At 57.7% G+C, this 21,274-nt stretch overlaps 1 protein-coding gene across 4 annotated transcripts in view; it reads right to left on the bottom strand.

Annotated features, from left to right (window-relative positions):
- Positions 1 to 18,700, bottom strand: part of ASB1 (ankyrin repeat and SOCS box containing 1) — a 105,893-nt gene extending 87,193 nt beyond the window's left edge. Inside the window, exons 1-2 of one of the 4 annotated variants that reach the window (XM_077155597.1) lie at positions 18,618 to 18,700; positions 13,816 to 13,912 (exon numbers count right to left, since the gene is read on the bottom strand). In XM_077155597.1, the coding sequence (XP_077011712.1) occupies positions 13,816 to 13,852 (37 nt within the window). In that variant the 5' untranslated portion in view covers positions 13,853 to 13,912; positions 18,618 to 18,700. Of the gene's footprint in view, positions 1 to 212; positions 274 to 1,822; positions 1,894 to 13,815; positions 13,913 to 17,573; positions 17,695 to 18,617 lie in introns of those variants that run through there. The other 3 variants (XM_077155594.1, XM_077155598.1, XM_077155596.1) reach the window with 3 other exon arrangements.
- Positions 18,701 to 21,274: the final 2,574 nt, after the last annotated feature.

Below are 21,274 nucleotides of genomic sequence, written 5' to 3'. Positions count from 1 at the left end.
ACCCGGGGACGTGGCATGCCAACACATCTATTGCTGAGAACCATTTCTCAGCTGGCCTGAAAACTTCAGGGGTGTTTATTTACTTTCAACACCTTTCCAATAAAGATATTTTGAATTTGGATCCGAGTTATTATTTTTCACATCCCAGCAGTGGGAGGCGGAGTAAAGTGGCTCATATTTTAAAGGTAAAAAGATCGCTATGACAGTCTTACCTTTGGCGCTGCCCCTGCCGGCCCAGCCCCATATCACCACGTCCCACGTCCCGTGTATGCCCTGTTGTAGGGCAGAAAGCAGTGACTCGGCAGGGCCGGGGGCCCAGGGCCCTCAGAAAACCAATCCTGTTTCTCTCCATTTATCAGGCCTGTCTCACCCCCAGGCCGGGCCTGATAGAGGCAGGGAGGAGCAGATGGCAGAAGCAGAAGCAGATGAGCTTCCCTGCATCAAAAGCATGCTCGCTCCCCTCCTCTTCCCTGTCCCTTATGTCTCATCCCAAATCCCCCCAGGAAAGCACAGGAGGGGGCCGGCGGCAGAGGGCAGGAAGTAGGAAGGACCCCAAGAAAGGTCCCAGGCCACCCCTCACGTGTCCCAGGGACTGCAGCTTGGGAGGGGAAGAGCCTTCCCGGTGGACCCCCTATTTCAACACTCAGCAAGGAGGTCCTGACTCTGCCCCAGAAAACTAGGGGCTCCCATTTGGAGAGTCTACTGGGAGAGTCTTCTGGGCTCAGCCTGTGCTCAAAAGACATCAGGACCTCCGGGGAAGGAGCCTTCTCAGCGGTGCCAATGGCAATAGGAAGGGACATGTCCGCCTGCAGGGCAGCAGGGTCAGGGGTACTAGCCGTCCAAGGCCCAGCTGCCAGCAACAACTCCAGAGGAAGCCACTGTAGGGATGGCGCGGCCTGGACAGCAGAAGGAGCTGCCACCCTGCAGTTTCGAGCCTGCCTCGGCTCAGCACAAACCCCATTTCCAGCTACAGTATCTGAGGACCTCTGTGCAGCTATTAGGCCCTGTCAGGAACAAGGCCTGAGGAAAGGCCCCTCGGACAGCCTGGCTTCAGGGTTACAACTGACCAATGCCGGCCACTATGGGGGAGTGGGGCCTTGAAGGGAAGGCCACCCCTGCACAGGTCATGACCTTGGGTTTCTGGCCTGACACACACTTCCCTGCTCACTGCACATACCAGGTGCACGGGCCTCTTACTCCAGGGACCCTACTGCCCAGAAGGTGGGTTCAGGTGGCTGTTCGTGGGGACATTGCCCTATAACGCCCTACAGCCTCAGGGCCATCTCTGATAGCAATGCATCCTGGCCACCTCAATCTGCCACACAGCAAGGCCCCCACCCCCAGACCCAAGGACCTCGAGGAGGGAGAGGAGCCAGAGCTGCCCTCATCTGGGTTGCAGTAGCCAAAGGGCCGGTGGGCTCAGCGCATGGCTTTGCCCAGCCATCTACCCCATCCTGAGCTCTGGAACCTGTCCATCCCTCAGGGTTCCCCTATGCCCCTGCCCCCAGCCTGAACTCACTTCGTGGGCTGCCCTCACAGACCCCCAGCTGGCTTTGGTCACAGGGTCAACAGGAGGCCCAAGGCAGAGGTGGGAGGAGAATGGCCTAGGGCCGTGGAAGGGGCCTCGGCCATATGTGCCTGCAGGCTGTCTGCCGACACCCAATGCTGGCAATGGCCCCACGGCCCCTTTCTTCCCTTCCCTCGAGGTTCCTAGGTCAGACAGTCAGGAGAGAACACTTACGACGCTTCCTGGGCTGATACCATGCTGCTGCAGCCACACAAGGTATAGGAAATGATATGAAAATAAACTTGTCATTTCTACCTCATTCAGCCACTTGGTAGCCAGGGTCCAGGGAAGTCACTGCCGTGGTGTCCTCCTATCGACGTGCTGGCCTGGGGGAAGAGGGATGAGTGTTCTAGGCTCCTCCATGGGCCATGTGGTTTGGTGTCCCCGAGGGGGCGAAGCGATCCCCTCGGAAGGTCACAAACCCCGCAAAACACTCACACAGCACCAGTGGCTGGGGAAGAACTGAACTGAATCACACCCGTGGAGGTGTGCCCGTCCTGCGGGCCACAGCAGAAAGGCCCTCCAGGCTGAGCCCAGAGGCGTGCTGGACCCTTAGGAGGCCTGACCCCGTCCAAGCTGCACCGATGCCAGACCCCAGTACTCCAGGCCAGCCAGGTGCCCGTCTCTGTGGCAGGTGTGAACCCAGGTTTCAAGATGGGTGTCTTTGGGGAGCACTCCTCCCTGACCCTGGGGATCCCCAGGTTCAGCCCAGCCCATGGCTCCCAGGGGCACATGAGCACACAACTGTGTTCCAAGGGCCAGCCGGCAGAGGCCCCCCAACTAATTGGAATCCACCCTGGCAACCAGAACGGTTTCAGATCTTGCTTTCCTATGGATGGGTCTTGACGCACTCACAGCCCCGTGCTGAGGCCACGTTGCCATCACTGCTCATGCACAGCTGCAGTCACGGGGCCTGACACACACAGGTGCTCACACCCAGCACCACTGCTGACACCACAAGTACACTGTAAGTGGGGCAGGACTCGCCCTCATGGAGCATTGTGGCGGGCACAGGGGGCACACACTGAGCAGCAGGCGTGATGCAATGGTAGAAGTGGGAGGCCCTGCAAGCAAAAGAGAGCAGCAACGGGAGGAGATGGGGCCAACATTGTGTGCAGAGGCCCCGGGCAGGTGGGCAGGACACAGCGGCTCTGCCATGAGTCCCAAGGGCCTGGGGGAGGCAGCAGTCCCTGTCCTTTAGGTCCTGGGGGCCCCCGCAAGGTCGGTGTCACAGCAGCAGGGACACAGTCTCCCCGGGGCAGCAGGACAACAGACACCAGAGCCGAGGTTTTACTTTCCGTGTACCCGAACTTCCCACGAGGTTGGTGAGGGCTTGGTGTACGGCACGGCGTGTTCTCAGGGGCCCGCGAGGGCACAGCAGTTTCCTCTCCTTGACTCTCTTCTGGAAACAAAGCTAATGTTCTATTTCCCATGGTCAGAGGATGGAACTAGAGGCTCTTGAAAACTTACTGACAATTCATAATGGAATCCATACGGAAACAATCTTGGGGTGCTGACTCACCAAAGTTTGCAGGAGACCCAACACGTTTAACATTGTAACACAGAAACGGAACAGTGCAGCCCTGTCCTGTGCCCACCCGCTTGGAGTCTGCGGCTTTCCTGACGGACTGTGATCTCCACTCTCCGCCAGGACCCTGTGGGACAGAGTCATCCTCTCGGGCAGTCACAGGAAAGAGTCAGGGCCTTGGGAGGCCGGGCCACCAGGGAGAGGGCAGTCCATACCCGGGCCACGCAGCCTGCCCTCCTCCTGCAAGTCCACTTGGCTCCACGAGCCTTCCAGGATGCCTCCCTCCCAGGACAGGCCAGTCCCAATATCGGGACCTGGGGAGCTCAAGAGCCGATGACTTGAGACAGCTACACCCCTAGGGTCCCCATCTCGCTTCTCCACCTGAGTCACCCTTGAGCTCTACACAGGTAGACCACTGCCCCCCTACTGGGGGTAACAGGCACGCGCATTTAATCCACAGACAGACTTTGCGGGTCCTCCCACCCCCAGTACTGCTCAGTCCCTGGGGATTCAGCCATCAACCCAAACCCATTCGCTGAGCAAAAAGCCCCAGGAGGGTGGAGGGGCTGCAAGGGCTGCTCCAGATCCTTTGCCCAGCAGCCTCCCTGACCACAGGACACCGTGGCAGAGGCCACACAGACATGAGGTGCAGGGGGTCCGTGCACTTCCAGTTAGGACGTGTCCCAGGGACAGTACAAGCAAAGGCCCTGGGGTAGGAGCATGTAGGTTATTTCAAGAACTGCACAGCAGTCAGCAGTGTGGCTGGGACCAAGGACCAAGATGGGACCAGAGATGCTCTGGGAGAGGGACCCCAAGCTGGGAGGACCCTGAAGGCATTATGCCGTGGGTGTTTTCTCAGGGAAGTGAGAGCCACAAGAGACTCTGAGTAGGGGAACAGAGGAGGGCAGGTCGGAGCTTGCTGCTGCCAGGTGGGGGCTACACAGGCCAGCATCGGGGCCAAAGGCTACGTGCAGCGCCATCTCGGTGACCCAACCACCCAGACCACGTGGCTGCCGGGGCCTCTGCTCCAACGGCCCCTATGCCTCGGCTGACCCCTGCAGCTCCACCTCGGACACAGACCCCACTGAACACCACTCCTCACCTTCACCATCGTTAACCCTGAGGGCCAGCAGTGAAGCCCACTGGATGCCCTCGCTGAAAGCAAGTGAAGTGACACAGATCTCTCTCCAGTGCTCCTTGTAACAGACGAGAGCTGGCTGGATGGACTGATTGACTTGGGCTGCACAGGACTGGGGTGAGCAAGCGCAGGCTGCCTGGAGGGGCGGGGAGGCAGCAGCAGCAGCTAACGTTTAGGTGCTGTCCACCACAAGTACTGTCCATATGCAGTGCTGTCCACACCCCACACTGTCCTGAGCACCCAGCGCTATCCTGACCCTGCGCTGTACTGACCCTGCACTGTCCTGAGCACCCACCACTGTCCACGCCACGTGCAGTCCTGAGTGCCCAATGCTGTCCACACACCACACTGTCCTGAGCACCCAGCACCATCCTAGCAGTTGGCCCTGTCCACACCTGGCGCTGCCCATACCCAGCGCTGTCCTGGGCAGGCCACCACACGCACAGCCTCACCTAAGTCCACTCAAGCTGTGACGGACAAAATACTGTCACAACGCTGAGCTCAGGGTCTCACCCCGAGGCCTGGATGAGCACCCCTCCAGCCGCCCTACAGGACATGATGAGAAGCCACGCAAGTGAACGTCCCAGACAGTACCTGGAGGTTGGGCCGGGCCCGAGACCCAGTCCAGAGGGATGGCGGCCCCAGGAGGACCCACTCAGCTCCACAGACCCAGCCACGCAGGGCACCCTGCCTCACCCCACCTTCCCACCCCGTGAGCCCCTTCCCTCGACACCCCCCAAAAGATCTTCCTTTTCTCCCCAGTTGGGCCTCCCAGCCTCATCTTCCCGAGGCCAAACTGGCCGTTCAGCAGGGGAAAGCTCCCTCCACGCCAGCCCATAAGCACCACCCCATTCCCCACCACAGGGTGGCTGTGGGTGCGCTCAGGGGCCAGGATTGACGGGCTTGCTCCACTCCCCGTCAGCACCCCCTGGCCCACACCTGGGGCCAGGACATCCTTGGCCCATGTCTGACCACATGGTCTCAACAAGGCCTTGGCGCACTGTCTGGCGGCTGCAGAACCCTCTGCCCCCCGAAGTACCCGGCTTCCCAGGGACATGCAGGCGGTGGGGGCCTGGCAAGCTCCTGGCCAGAGCAGCGAATGGGGGCCCTGGGCAGGCACGTGTGAAAAAACAAGCCTCGATCTGTCACTTACGGTGTGATGACCGGGACTCGGGGTCAGAGCACAGCTTTGGTGCCACCTCCTGGCAAAGTGGGTGCCGACAGCATGCAGGGCTGGGCCTTGGGGTCTCAGGTGAGGGACTTCAGTCTGAGAACAGGCCAGGACTCTGACCCCATTCATATATGTGACAGCATTTATGTACAAGACAAATTCATTTCAGTGTCCTTTCTACTAATGCCCTATTCTTTGAACAGATTCAGCTAAAAAACATTGCTCCACCAACCATTAGTCTTATAAAAATTAAATTTCCCTCCTCTGACAGGCAGAAGCCAGTGGGCTGGGGTGGGGAGGGTGACCACCAGGGCCAGTGCTGCCCAACCCTCCCAGACGCCCTGGAGTGCAGGACCCACTTCACCACGTCCAGCACGAGGGAGACAGCACCGGGCTGGCAGGAGAGAGCTGTGCAGCACAGGAGGGAACCAGCAGGCGGGCCTGGCGCCATCACCCCAGCAGGGAGCAGGCAGAGGTGCGGGCTCTCGGGTGAGCTCCAGATGAAGAGGTGGAGCACCTCTGGGCACTGCCCCTGGCCATGCACCCCGACCCCCATGCACCGGCCACACTCTGCCCAAGGCCAGGGTGCTGTGGGTATGCCTGAGCCCCAGCAGGGGTGAGGGTGAACAAAGGGGAGAGAGCGAGTGAGGCTGGGACTGGGGGCTAGGAAGGGTGAGGACAGCTGCTTGCTATCACTGGCACAGGTGTCCCAATTTAACAACACTGGAAACCCTGGCACACTCCCCCCACTGCCCCAGGGCACCCATGGGCGGTACCACTGTCCCGGTGCTCCCTCCAATGGGCACGCTTCTCCCCACCCTGGACTCGGCACTCACACCCATCACTGCATCCAGCCCCACGTGGGGCAGGGCTCCTTCCAGTGTCAAACTCTCTGCTGGGCTCGAGGACAAGCCAATGATCCAGACCAGGCCTCATGGGGAAGTCAGATTCCATACGGGTGCTACACACATGGCGAGTGAGAGGACCCCAGGGAGGAGAGGGTTAGGGAAGCGGGGTGTTGAGAGGACGGTGCTCCCACCCAGCAACCAGCTTCCAAAACCCTGCTTGAGTGGCTCCTCCTCAGAAGTGCCTCCACCCATCCCGAGCAGAGGGCCTGGCCTGTCCATAGTTGGCCCCACCAGGTTCCGCCCACTCGCAACTGGCCACATATGGCCTTGCAGAAGATGCCACTCTCCCCTGAAGTCTCAGAGCCACCTGCCGGCACCACTCTGTCCCTCTGGGCTTTTCACTTTCCACCCCACAGGGTAGGCTCTGCTCTACACAGAAGGTTCCACCCCATATGACAGGCTCCACTCACACAGCAGGCTCCACCCCATATGGCAGGCTCCTCCCCATATGACTGGCTCCACCCACACAGCAGGCTCCACCCCACCTGACAGGATCCACCCACATCAGGCTCCACTCCACATGACAGGCTCCACCCCATATGACAGGCTCCTCCCACACAGCAGGCTCCACCCCATATGACAGGCGCCACCCCACATGCTCCGAGGCTGGGCCCAGAGCCCCCCCCCCCCCCCCCCCCGGTCACAAGACAGGGAACCCTACCGGGGGGGGCAGCCGGGGTATCACCTAAGGCACCAGACACAGGGACCATGGTCACCTCACACCCCTGAGATGGGGGACTCTGCCAGGGGTGCAGCCGGCCCATCTCATTGCATGTCCAGGCTCCACTGGGACACCCGAGCCCCGACAGTAGGACTCACACTCAGACTCACTTTCACACTCACAGTCCTGGGCCCATGAGGGAGGGAAGCGAGGAAGGTAAGGGAGGCAAGGGGCCCTCAGGACGCACAGCGTGGACGGCATGGTCTGCCTAGCATGCAGCACATCTGCCATACCCTGTGCTGCCCCACCCGAGGCCTGAGCCCCCCATGCGCATCCACTTGGGCCCCCAGAGGAGACGGTGACACACAGAAGGGGATGGAGGATGGAGGCACCAGGGCTGCCCCATCAGCAGAGGAAGGGACCTGGTTTCACAGCCTTGACACTTGCCACAGTTCAGAACTAAGAATAAATAGATTAGGAGAAACAAATGAAAAGGAAAAGTGATTATGGTAATATTTCTATTTTTAAAAGATACTTTATTCTTTACTTCTTTCTCCAACTGGCTGCTGATGGAGGTGTCTATACGTTACTTAAAATTCTCAAAATCGACCTCCACTGTACTTTATCTTCTCGAATCACCTGTACGTGGCATCCTGGAGAACCGGGAGAAGCAGCGTTTCTGTTCTGCATAACTCCCATACTGCGTTCCCCACAAAGCCGAGCCCCGTGAAGACTCTCCTAACAGCCTGGAGGCCACAGGGCCTCAGACCCATGACCCCTGGGAACCGTGAGGACAGGACAGCTTCACGACCCAACACTCAGCCTGAAGGGCTTCCCCCTTGCCCCAAGTTTTTTTTTAATAGTTTCTGGCATGTAGAAAAGTACACACAGTCATAAGACAGACCCCATGTTCCCAAGACCCACCCTGAATGACTCTTCCTATTAGGAGGGACTTGCTTTTCTGTAGACGACTCAGCAGCCAGGGACGCCCCTGCATACACATCTGCTCAGCCCCACTCCACCCCAAAAGAAACCTTGATGCAGAGTCTGCTTTCCAGTATGCACACTGCATGCATCTGCTAGCTCGGTCAGGCAGCTGGGATGAACTGCAAAGTACACCAAAACGTCACACCTTAAAAAATACTATTTGTGGTGCTCAGGAATCTGGTTCACGCGGGTACAGCAGGGACACTCCCAGCGTCAAGACCGAGAGGAGGGGAGGGCGGCAGGGCAAGGGAGAGTGGGGCAGCGGCCTGGAAGCGGCACCTAGAGCGGCCCTGGCATGGCTGACCCCGCAGTGCAGGCTGCCTGGTCTGGGTCGGGGATGCCTCGTCCGTCCTGCCTGCAGCGTGGGCTTCTGCGTGGTAGCTGGGTCCGAAGAGAACCGGGAGAGAGCCACAGTGCCTTTTGTCCCCAGCCTGGGACCTCAGCATTTCCTCTCAGCCCTTCAAGGTCCACAGAAGAAAAGGGCCTCTGAGGGAGAAGGGCGGCAGTCCCTGGCAAGTCGGCAGGGCTTCCAAAGGCCTCCACGTCAGGGGTACTGAGGCTGCCTGGGCCCCGTCGCCACCCCAGGCCCAACGCGGTGGGTGCAGGCACAGGGCGCTGTGCAAGTCTCCTGCTGCGGGCAGGGCTCAGGGTGACCAGCCTGAGGGGCGGGGCCCTGGTGGCTCTGGCCTCCTGGTGGGAGCTGCTCTCTGCCCCAGCCCCTCTGGGCCTGCTCGCAGTCGGGAGCTTTCTCAGACCCTTTTCCACGGGACGCTGGCGACCTCACCGCCCCTCTCACCCCGAGTGGCTTCCCCAGCTCTGGGGGCAATGGGTAAGCCCCTGCACTTGGGGCTCCACCACGCTGCGTGACGCATCCCAGAACTTGAGGAGTCTGAGAGACCCCCCTGGAGGCTCGCCGGGGAGCTGCAGGAGGTCTGGTCCAGGAGGCCTGGGTGCCGCCCCTGGTTGACTCCCTGTCTCAATAAGAGAATCGCCTGCAGCCAGGAGGACCTGGCTTCCTTTAAATCCCAGCAAGTCGTCGCCTTTCTGTTTAACAGCTTGTCTATGGTCTGGCTGCCTCCTCCCACAGTTTGCACCAGACAGCAAGGAGGAGGTGGTGGACTTCACCTTCTGATTCCAAAACTCCAGTAAAACAGATTGTTTTCACGACCACAGGCAACCCTGAACTTGTGGCCACTGCAGCTTCCAAAGACCCTGGCCTGGCCGTGCTTCAGGTCCTCTGGGACCCTCTCAAGGCGCCTGCGCTCCCACTCCCCAGTGCCCATCTGCTCTTTATTACTCACTCTTCGAGACCCTCAACCCAAAGCCACTGTCACACTCTGTCTCCGCCTGGCACCTCCTGCTTCCGAGGCCACTGCAGCTTATGCGACAAGGCAGTGCATTCCCCGCCTGTGACGGTGGCATCAGAGCCACTGTGCCAGAGAAGCGAGTGCAGCAGGAGGCGCCGCTATGGCCACGTTTAGCAAATGCCACTGGCTGCCGCACAGGCACATGTCCGCGAGCATCGCCCAGCACACTGCACTTACTCTTACAGTTGATACGAAACACACACCACGGACAGCAAGCCTAGGACTCGGCCTTCAGTTAAAGAAAAGAAAAAAAGCCTAGAAAACAACCACTTGCAGACCCTGACCCAACAGGCCACGCAGAGCTGCGCTCGCGAGGGGAGGGTCGCGGGGCACCCACCAGCATCCCATCTGCCTTGCAGAGGAGCCCCTGCGGAAATGCCCAGCCCTGTAAGGACGACACAGCCAGAGCCCAGGGAGGCTGAGGGGCTGGGATCGGCACGCCAAGGACCCGGAACGGAGTGCTGCCCAGCAGAGAGCCCCAGCAATCTGCGTACACCGGGGTCCAGGCAGACCTCCCCAGTCCTGGAGAACCGCCACCAGCGGGCAAAGCGCAGCGGCCACAAGTACAGCTCACAGCAGGCTGGGGAGCTGCTGAGCATGTGGCCAAGTCAGTCCAGGGCAAAGGCTGAGGGAAACCCGACCTTAAACAGCTACAAGGCAGCATCGAAAGGAGCTTGTAAAAGCAAACTTCAGCACGCTTCAAAGGAGAACACGGTCTGCACACTGAACAAAAGGACTCCTGGGCCACATCAAGAATCGTCTGATCTGTGAAGAATCAAGAAAAGAGGACCCATAATCCTACGAAAACTCAGTTTATAGAAACAGACCAAGAGAGCAGAAATGATGGGATTAGCTGAAAGGAACTTGGAGACGGCTACACTGAATATGGTCAACACTGTAAAGAAAATCACGCATAGGAGGAAAACATACAGATATAAGGACCAGAAGTGAAGCTTCTAGAGCTGAAAAATGCAATAAACTTAGTGAAAAAAAAAAATTCCATGGATGGACTGAAGAGCAGATTAAAACTTGCAAAATGAAGCAAGGAGGAGAAATGAATGGACAAAACTTAAAAGAGTTACACTTATCTGTGGGACAGAATGAAGCAACCTGACAAACTCAAATCGGAGTCCCAGAACAAAAGGAGAAGGCAAGGAACGCAGAGCGGGATACTTAAAAGAAATAATGGATGCAAATTTTCAAATAGAATTAAAACTGTAAATCCCCAAATCAAAATAGCTCAGAGCACCTCCAGCAGGATAAACTCAAAGAAAATCCAACAGAACCACAGCATAATCAAACTGCTGAAAACTGGCTATGAAGACCAATCCAGCAGACAGGAAAAAAAGAAATACTAGATAATGGCCCAGTTCTCATCAGAAACAATGTAATCCAGAACAGAGGGACAACATCCCTAAAGTCCTCCAGGAAAAAAATGAACACGTCAGAGCTCGTCTTGCAATTTCAAAAATATCTTTCAAAAACGAAGGCAAAATAAAGACTTTTTTCAGACACACAAAAGCTGAGAAAATGAAGAGCAGCAGAGCTGAGCTACAAGACATGTTAAAGGAAGCCCTTCAGACTGAAGGAAAATGATTCCACTTAGAAACCTGAATCTGCACAAAGAATGAACAGCACCAAAAATGATAAATAGCTTATTAAAAATAAATGACAGTTTTCTGACTTTTTAATCCCCTTAAAAGATAACTATTTAAAGCAAAACTATGTATGTAGGTGGGACACACGTAGAAATGAACTTATATATACACTGGAAATGGTGATGCTCTGTTCTAAGTCTCTTCAACGGGACGCGAAGCAGCACAACTGCATTCCAAGTTAAAGACGCGTCTCCCTGCCTGCCGAGGCAAATGGACATCTCGTACCTCGTTTTTACTTGTTCATCTGCATTTCCTCTTCATGTTAAAGGCCAAAAGTGATCAGGTTTTCCAACTGGTTTTGCTGCCTTTTTCAGACTTCAGGAATTCTTGATGCATTTAAATACCACGTTTTTCCCTGAATAATGTGTGTAGCAGATTGCAGCTTTAAATACATACACACATACAGTTACTGCTTTTAACCACAGTTAAGTTGGTAATAAGCTTAACTCCAAAAATAAAGTAAACCAGCAGAAAAGGCTGACAGCCAGGGAGGACTTGTCTGCAGACACATACATCTCCTTTCTCAGTGGCACCCAGAGCCCTGTGAACATTTACTAAACAGCAGCTGTGGGTCCTGTACCTTGAAAAAGCACATGACAACTCCAAGGAGATGGTGGGAAACAGCAGCAGCAGCAGCTCAGCCCTGCCCAGAGGCCACTACAGCCCCACCCAGACACCACTACTGAACAGCTGCTCTTTACCCGGGACACCAGTCCCAAGTGGGGCACTGGCCTGGTCACCCAAGGGCACATGATGGCACCTTGTGACAGGGGTCCCGACACATGCCCTGGGAAACCTGAGAACACAGCAGACTCGACGGGGCTTCCATGTGACTGCATGGCATTCACATTTGCAGGAAGGCAGTGTGGACAGAATTCCCCAACTCTTCATCTACAGAGGAGCCTGGACTGCTGGCCCAGACCCCAGGGAACCCCAGGACAGACATTTTGCCCAGAGAACTCACAGCAGTCAGCACTGCGGTGGGACCCCTGCCCAGGCTGCCCCACCCTTGGGGTTGTACTGTGCCGAGGGTGAGACACACATCTGGGGGCATCACGGGCAGTCACAGCCCTCACAGGCCAGACAGAAGCCCAGGCTGCAGCATGGTCTGTGAGCCGGGGGCTTCCTGTGGTCCCCGGGCACTGTCCTCCACAGCTCCCGGCTATGCCACTAGAGCTTCCTGGGAGGCTGGGAGCATGCAGGGCTGGGGGAGTGGGGACAGGTGTCCACGCCTGCAAGGGTGCCCATGGCAGGCCTCTTTCCTGAGGGGGAACGTGTGAAGTGCCCCTGACCCTTCGTGTGCACAGTTGAACTTACCCCTGTCATCCATCGTTACTGCTGGAAAGCGACATGAGGCCTGTGGGTGGCCCAGGCTCCTTCTGCAGACTCTTGTGAGCCAGGAGCTGGGGAGGCCGCCCTCTGCCCCCTACACTTGGACACGACTGCGGATGCAGGTGGGAAGGGGAGCAGCCACCACAGGCCAGGGCAGGCCAGGGTGAGACGCGCAGGGCTGCACCTCCTTCCAGGACAGAAGGAAGGAGAGGCAGACTCAGGACAGTTCACGTCGACATGAGGGTAGAAAAAGCCAGCTCATTTAATCCACTCTTGTCGGTGCAGACATATTGTCGGCAAGACCTTTTGCTTAGATTATTTCCATAAAGATGTGACCGCCCCATTTAACACAGGTCTTAGTTTACCAGAGTCTTTAAAAGAGCTCACACAGAGTTCAGAGCTGACGCAGGGAGATGACACCAGATGCGTCATTTGGACATGCAGACAGAAACGCCCCCAGGCGATGCTAAGAGATGAAACCCACGCCAAGTTAATCCCGGAGAAGCTAAGTGAAGTCCCACAAGTGCTGAGAGAGGAAGCCACTGGAATCAGCAGCTGAAAGCAACAAACCAGGAGCAAGGACCAGCAGACCCAACCACAGGCCCTCCCGGCTGAAAGTGTTCCAGATGCTGGCAGCCTTTCCTCCAAGGAAATATTCTCTTGTTGCATCTTAATTTGGGCATTTTCATGGCCTCAGCACTAAAAACTTGTAACTTAATAAATCGCCACTGTAAAAGCTGAAACATTTCTGGCAGCATTAGCAAATCGGAACACCCTCATAACCAGGAATCTCTCAGGAGGAAGACGTGGGGAACAGAAAGACCCCAGGCCTTGATGACCCCCAGAGCAAAGGACAGGCCTCTTCTGGGCACCATGCATGGCCACCAATGGAAACTGAGGCAGGGCCCTGGAGGGAAGCCTCCTGCAGCTGCTACCCACCAACCACAGATGGGAATTCTTGCTCATGAACGGGGACTCGAGAGTTGAACCTCCTTGCTGCCAACGCTGGAACCTCCCCAGACCATGGGGACTGGTGATCTGAGACCCCATGCAGGACAAGAAGGAGAACCAGTTCCCCAGAGGCACTAGGCGTGCACATGACTGGGGGCACAAGGCCTGTAGTGCTTTCTGTCTGCAGTTACAGAACTCACCAAGGACATGGAATCGCTGAGATCACTGAAACCCTCCTCCTGTCCCTCTGTCATGGGGCGGGGTGGGCAGCCTGAGGACAGCAGGGGCATCTAGAGGGCATACAGAGGTGTCCTCCCCGCAAACACTGCCCGGGACTCTCATCCAAGCCCAAGGGACACAGTCACTAACCCATTTCAAGGTCAGGCAACTGATGCTGGCATTCTGTGCCCACCCTAGGAGAAGAGGCAGGGATTTGGCACATCTTCTCTTGTTGGAAATCGTGAGGACATGCCCAAACGGTAAATCTGTGGACAACAGTGCCACGAAAACGCCTTCCCCAGCCCCCAGGAGGCCCACAGTCACTTACCTGACAAGCCTGTCCCCGGGCGCCGTGGAGACTCCATCTTCTTCCCCCGCGCCTGACAGTGCAAGGCCAGGAAGTGTGGGTTGTGCGTGTGAACAACCTGGGGAGAAGCACACAGGGTTAGGCTTGCTCGTGTGCGTGGACAGTCGGGGAGAGGCACACGCGGTCTGGGTCACTTGTACACGTGCACGGCAGGGGGAGGCAGGCGTGGTCAGGGTCACCAATGGAGGCGCGCACCCGGGACTCTAGGATTACCCCACCCTCACGTATCCGGCTGCTTTTTTCCTGGTCATCGTCCATTTGCCATTGCTATAAATTCATAAGAGAGGATGCAGAATTTCTTTCTACCATCTTTAATAATTTAGGAGCATATTTTCCTAATTATAAAAAGTACATTATAGGGTGCACAGGTGGGTCAGTGGTAGAATGCTCGCCTTCCGTGCAGGAGACCCGGGTTTGATTCCCAGACCACGTACCCCAAAAAACAACAAATAAAAATAAAAAGAAACAAAAGTACATATAACTATTTAAATCAGTTATAATCTCATAAATAATTATAGCCAGTGTTGACCTTCCAAGTGTCCCTACAAAAGGGGGCAAGAAGTGTTTCTGTGAGAGTGTGTGTCTGTCTGTGTGTGTGGTGTTCTGTGCACAGCCATGCACACACACACACAACTCGCTCCCCCTTTGGAAACAATAAAGGGAGCTCCCCAGATATGACCAAGCCTGGCAGTGGCACCTCTGCCCCCAGTCCCCATTCCATAGCACAGGAGGATGCTGAGGCCAGCGCCAGTCCCAACTCAGGGCAGGGCACGTGACCCCACGCCCAGCACCAGCCTTAATGGACACCTGTGCTCAGGCCCACGCTGCCTTCAGGCTGACATGGAAACCCAGCCACAGACCCCACTATGTTCTGAGGGGGAAAGTTCTAGCAAGACCCTTCCTTGGGCCATGTGGGTCAAATGTTCCCACTGGAGGCTAGCTAGTTAAGTTTGCTGCAGACCTTCCTAGCTTGCTCCTCCATTTCCTCCGGAAAAGGGTTTAGTGTTAGTTCCGGAGATTTACACTTCCATCCTACACAAGCTCAAACACTCCCCATGCTGAGGACCAGCTCATGAGGCCGGGAGGGCCTGGGAAGGAGACGAGCAAGGGCACGGTTGGGGTCACCATGAGAGGCCAGCCGAGGACATGGCGCGACAGATGAGTGCTCAGATTAGAAAGAGACAGAGCAGTGGCACCCCAGCCGCCCACACCCACCCCTGCTGCAGCCTGAGGCCTGCAGAGGTGACAGGCATTTCTATAGGGGCAGAAGTCACCACAGTAGTCATTCCTGCAATCTCAGCATCAGTAATCTCAGAAATTGGCAACTTCCTGGTGCCTATCCATGTAAAAAAAAAAGAAATTGGCAACAAATAACATTTGCCAACCAGAAAAAACTGCAGAAGCATTTCCCGGCCTAGGGTTGGGTTCCAAGTGGCACCAATAGCCGCAGGTCTGGGGGGGACAACAGCTATTTGCTGCCTCGGTTTCCCCCTGCACAGAGGGGACCAACGGGGCTCCTAGGAGGCTGCCTGAGGTCGAGGCACAGGGAACCTCAGCACGGCCCGTGCCCACGCCCTGCAATCACCAGGTAGAAGTGAATGTACCACCTGCTCTGACCCTGGGACGGTTTTCTGTGATTTCTGCTCACTCCAGGTGGCATTTGTCATGGATTCCCGTTCCCCAGTCTACCAGCCTGAATGTCAGTGCTCACTCCAGCTCAGGCTCAGCCTCCGTGAAGGCTCCCATCCCCGAGGCAGCAGGCAGCCGGGCTCTCTCATAGCCAGGACAGGGTCAGGACGAGCGTGGCTGCCCAGGACACACCGCCTTGACCGTCACCATGTGCAGCCCAGGCCAGGGGTGTGGTCCATCCAATGTCCCTCCGAGCCCCCAGCCACGTCCTGAGGCTCCACAGAACAGAGCTCACGAGCAGGGCCTGGACCCGGAAGGGAGACAGAGGGGCCACACAGAATCAGGGGGCGCAGAAGGAGCCGCGAACAGCTCTCCTGAGCCCTCAGCCACCCTCCCCAGGACACTCGCCACTGCCTCTGGCCTCTGCCCTGCCCTGTCTCCTTCCCTTCCAGGAACAAAAACACCACATTCGTCCGCTGAAGCATCTTCTAGAAGAGGCTTACCACCTTGGGTCTACACCACAGCTGTGGGCCTCCAGGTCTCACATCTACATTCCAGCGAGGAAGGAGCAGAAAGGACTGAGAATTAAATGAAAAAGAAAAAACCAACACTTCCTCTTCTACAGATTTACTTGATCTTATTTAGAAAAACTCCTCGAGGTTCCCCGGGCCAGCACGAGTGGGGAGCGTTAGCTGGCAGCCACGCCCAGGTCCCGCAAGTGGATAGAGAAGCTGGGGGGAACATGAGATTCCCACAGGGCCACGGGCTCATCTCCCACCCTGCGGGCCCTCGGGCGTGGCTGCCCTGGGCACTGCCCAGATGCTGTCCTTTCACCTCACAAACTCCAGGTCTGGGTGGGAACTAGCTAAAGGCCTCAAGACAGAACCACCACAGGGCCCCCTACCCACCCCCAGAGGCTGTCAGGAGGGCTGGGTTCAACGCCACGGGCTGGGGTGACCTGCAGGGGGGCGGTGGGTGAATCCCACCCCAGCAGCATGGCTGTGGCCTGCAGGGGCCTCCCGCCACCCCTCTCGGTGTCGGCCCTCCCCACCTGCCCCCAAAATGACCCCCATCAGCCAGATCTGCTCCCCACCAAACACGGCAAACCTCAACTTCCTGGGCCCCCATCTCCCCACCAGGAGCTCTGACCATCCACCAGGCCCCCCAAGTCCCACAAAGGGCCTGTGTTCCCCTGACTCCCCCGACAGCTGGCCTCTCTTAGGAGATTCCCGGAAATCTATCAGGTTCGGGACCTGCAGCCTGCCCCATGGAATTCAGACTTGCCAATCCCCACAGTCCCAAGAGCCAATTGCTATAATCAATCTCCTCATATTTGCATATAATACCCTACGGGTTCTGTTTCCACGGGAAACCCTAATACATACCCCTTTAAGCTTCTATTTACTGAGAAATCTGCAGTTCTTCTAACGCTGGGGCTTTACAGATGAGAAGCCACAGGGGCACGGGTTGAGGTACCTCCTTTGAGCTGAGCAGAGTGTGACAGTGGCAACAATCTCAGAGGGCACCGGGCACAGGCAGCTGGGGGCCTCCCTCACTGAGCTGAGGTGCCCAACCAGCACCCCCAACCCACCGCCAAGCCGACCACCAGAGCCCGCGGCAACTCTCTTCCCTAGTCTGAGACCCAGACACCGAGCTGCCCGCTGTGGGACACAGGATCCTCGATGCCTTTGGGTGCTGCTTTCCCACCAGGCACCCCCGGGCACTGAGGGTCCCCAGGTCACTGCTGCTGCCACGGTCCTCAGAGCCACGGGCTCTCAGAACCTACGCCCACGAGCTCATTGCCACAAACTCTGCCAAAGCGGACACCCTGCACAGCAACCCCACTCTTCCCAGGTGGCCCAGAGGTGGCCGGCCACACAGCGGCACCCACGCTGGCTCCAGGCCACCCAGGCAAGACACCAGGCGTACAACATGGAATGTGGTCGGGACAGCGTCGAGCATTCCTCAACCCTGGAGGGCAGCACAACATGGGATGTCTGTCTCCCATGTGGGCTAAGGGAGCCCTCAAATCAAGCACTCTCTGGGCAAACACTGCACATGGCATTGGGAGGCTTTCCTGCCATCCTTACATGGAGCACAGGTGGCCACATGGACAGCGCAGGGAGCCGCGATGGCCAGTGCAGCTATGGGGAGCCTTCTCTGTCCTCACTGCCAGGCAGGCGCACTGCCAAACCACCTGAGAAGGGAGTCCTGAGAATGCAAGGAGGAAAACAGAAGTCCTCACTCGACCGACTTGGACTGCTCTCCGCCCAGGCCTGCTGCCCGGACTGCAGCTTCACCTGCGGCCACCCCCACCACCCAGGATAAGCCAACAGGGCCTAAGTGGGCTGAACCTAAAACATGTTGAGTTTCCATCCCGGAGTTCAGTATGGTGCTAAGGCTTCATCCCTGAATCAGGACGCCGCTTGGAAAACAACCTGCGTCCCTAGAAAAGCAAGCAGGAAGGCAAGCTGACCCCACGGGACACTGCAGCTACTGCTGGAAGCGGAGGGGTGAAGTGAGGACACGCCTGCCAGGGTCCTGGCGAAATGCTCTTCGGACAGGGACCGTCCCTGCCCCACGGCAGCCAGGACGGGCCTGATGAGGCCCAGCAGCGCCTCCCCCTGGGGCACCGCTCAGTCTGGGAGGCTGGGCAGCCAGCTGGGCAAGAGGGGCCAGGCGGCCAGGAGAAGGCAGGGGTCAGAGGTCAGGGGTCAGCACGTGGGGGCGGGGGACAAGGGTCAGAGTTCCTGGGCTGGGGGTTGGAATCCAGAGCAGGAGACTTGGGGTTCAAGACCCAGACTGACCAACGACCCAGGGGTCAGGAGCTGTGGTCAAGGGTCAGAGGCCAGGGGTGGTCGTTTAGGTTTGGGTTTGCGGTTCTGAGGCCAGGACGAGGATGTGGGGCAGGAACTGGGGAGTCAGGGCTGAAAATTCGAGCCCAGGGTTCAGGGGCCGGGACCCGAGTTCGGGTCCGGTTCCAGGGCCGTATTCAGGACCGGTGCTCGGGATCCGGGCCACGGGTTCCGGACCGGGGCCCGGCAGGGACCAGACTTCGGGGTCGGGTCTGGGGTTGGAGCTCGGGGTCCCGGAGCCCGCGCCCCCGGCCCCGGCCCCACGCGGCGGGCTCTCACCTGGAGGAGCCGCGGCCCACGGTGGCGGCCCGGGCAGGACCGCGGTGGTCGCCCGCCCGCCCCGTCAAGGCGTCTCCGCCTGGCCCGGCCGGTCTCAGCGACGGCCGCGGGGCCTCAGCCGCGCCGGAGGGCGGCCCCGGGGCGCAGGGCGGGGGGCGGAGGGCCGGGCCCGGCCTCGCTCGTTAATGCTGCGCTGTCGCCGGCCCGCGCGCTCCTCGCCGCCACCGGCCCTCAGCGCGGCCCGCGCAGCCACGAGGCTCCGGCGAGAACATTCCCGCAACCGCCGCCGCCGCCTCGGGCAAGCCGGCGGCCGGGGCGGGGCGGGGCGGGGCGGAGCCGGGACTCGGGACGGGCGGGGCGGGGCGAAGCGCTCTCGGGTCCTCGGCCGAGCAGCTGTCAGTCAGGCCGAGCCGCCGCTCGCGCCACGCCCCACCCCGCCTCCTTGCGCGAGGACACAGAGGCCACGCCCCCAGCCCCCTGACGTCACGGCCAGGCTCCGCCCGCTCCCTTTAAAGGGGCCGCGTGCGGCGGGCACCTGAGACTGGCTCCGCTGTGGTCCCGACTCCTTCCCGCGAGCCCCCCGGGCCTCATTCCCCGCCCGGCGCGAACCCCTCTCGGCGGGACGCGAGTGGGGAAGGGGCCACGGAGCGTGCCCGTGGGGTCTTGCAGCGCCCGAGTGCGCCCGTAGCTGCACGGGCCCCGCGATCGGCACAGAAATGGACGACTGGAAGCGAGGCGGTGCGGGTTAGCCTCCGCCCTGCTGCCCCCGCGCCGGTGCGGTCGCGTCCTGCGAGGGGCGCCCGCGGCGGGACCCGGCGGGTGGGTGGGAGCCCAGAGGGCGGCGCGCCCGGGCACACACCGCGCACGCACACCTGCACACGCACACCTGCACACCCGTTCCCACGGGGCGGGAGGGAGGACCCCACATCAGGAAAACATGGCACCGTTCCCGTGGTTAGACTCGGAGAAAACACCTGGGGACCCGACTTGCTGCAGCGGTGGGAAGGAAATCAGAAATCCACAAGACGTCAGAACACAATAAGGAGCCGGAACCTGTGACAGAGGAGGGGCTGCCGTGGGCAGGGTCACGCGCCAGGAAAGAAAGGGCCTGGCTTCACGAGAAATGATGAAAGTCTGCTGCTGCAGGTTTTGAAACATGACATAAAATAAAACAAAAAATAAAACAAGATAAAGTAATTTTTGAACTGCTGAGGGAAATTTCCAGTTTCTGAGAGATGAAGGATACAAAACAGGTTAACACCAGGTTTGAACCAGCTGGCTTGGAAGACACCATGTCGTGTATAAAATACACTTTCTTGCAAGCATATATTAAATCTTCATCAAAATTGGTCATGTACTAGGCCTCAATAAAGCCTCAATAATTCCAAAACTTGTTCTTGTAGCGACCACGCTTTTTTTGTGCGAATGAGCTAAACTGGATATGAGTCAGGGCAGCGTGGTCACCACCCGTCAGGGGCCTGGCCCGCTGAGTGGGGCCGCTGGTTCACACTGACCCCGACAATGGGAAGTGAGCCCCTCAGGACAGGAGGCAGAGGCCAGAGGGTCCGGAGGCTCATTCCAGACCCAGGCGAGGCCATGGGTGGACGGGTGGATGGTCAGGATGGGTGACAGGCAGGACAGGTGATGGGTAGGATGGGTGAGGGGCAGGGCAGGTGACAGGGAAGAGAGATGACGGGGAGGACGGGCCACTGGACAGGATAAGTGATGGGAAAGACAGGTGATGGGAAGGACAGGCAGACCGGATGCATGACAGGCCGGAAATGGTGACAGGCAAGACTGGTGATAGGCAGGACATGTGACAGGTAGGACAGGTTATTGACAGGGTAGGTGAAGGGCACAACAGATGACAGGCAGGATGGGTGATGGGCAGGATGAGTCAAAGGGCAGGACAGGGCAGGTGGCAGGCAGGACAGGTGACCGGCAGGATGGGCAGGCACTGTCAGGGCCTCCCTCTGTCCTGCCGAGCTACCAGCCCATGCCCCTCACAGAGAGGCTCTCAGACCGTAGACATTTCAAATAAACCCCACGAAACAGCCACTGGGCCCAAGAGGCTGTCACTGCTGTGCTCACAGGTGTTCAGGAAATAATGCAAAAGAACATTATACGCGATAAAGCTTCCAGGATGCGTCCAGAACTGCTCCAGAGGCAGGCCAGTGGATGTAAATTTGTCGTTAAATGAGAATGACAATCCATGGATTAACTGTCCAGCTTTGGTCAAAGCACATGACATACAAAACACAGCTGGGGAAACAGCTGATCATCCTGAAAGCAAAAAAAGTCAAAATTGATCAATAAATCCAACGGCTGGTCTTTGGGGAAAAGAAATGGTAATCAGTAAAGAAACTCATAGCAAATAGAATCAAGAAAATGAAAGAAAGTATAACTAAGCAAGAGTAGAATACAACAGACATGGCATTAAAAATATGAAAGTCCCAATAAAAATCATTAAAATACATATATAAATTAATAAAATTGACTGAAGAACTAGCAAGACTAAACAGGCCGATAACTAGAGATTTTTTTTTTGGTATTGTCTGAGAATTACCTCTAAATAACGGTTCCATGGGTTATCCTTTCAGACATTTAGGGAATAAGCAGCTTCATGCAATATAAGCTTTTCTGATGAAAAGAAAAAG

The sequence above is a fragment of the Tamandua tetradactyla genome, chromosome 3, assembly GCF_023851605.1.
Source record: "Tamandua tetradactyla isolate mTamTet1 chromosome 3, mTamTet1.pri, whole genome shotgun sequence".
Taxonomy (NCBI): domain Eukaryota; kingdom Metazoa; phylum Chordata; class Mammalia; order Pilosa; family Myrmecophagidae; genus Tamandua; species Tamandua tetradactyla.
The sequence above is the reverse complement of the archived record's forward strand: the minus strand, read 5'-3'. Positions and strand labels throughout refer to the sequence as shown.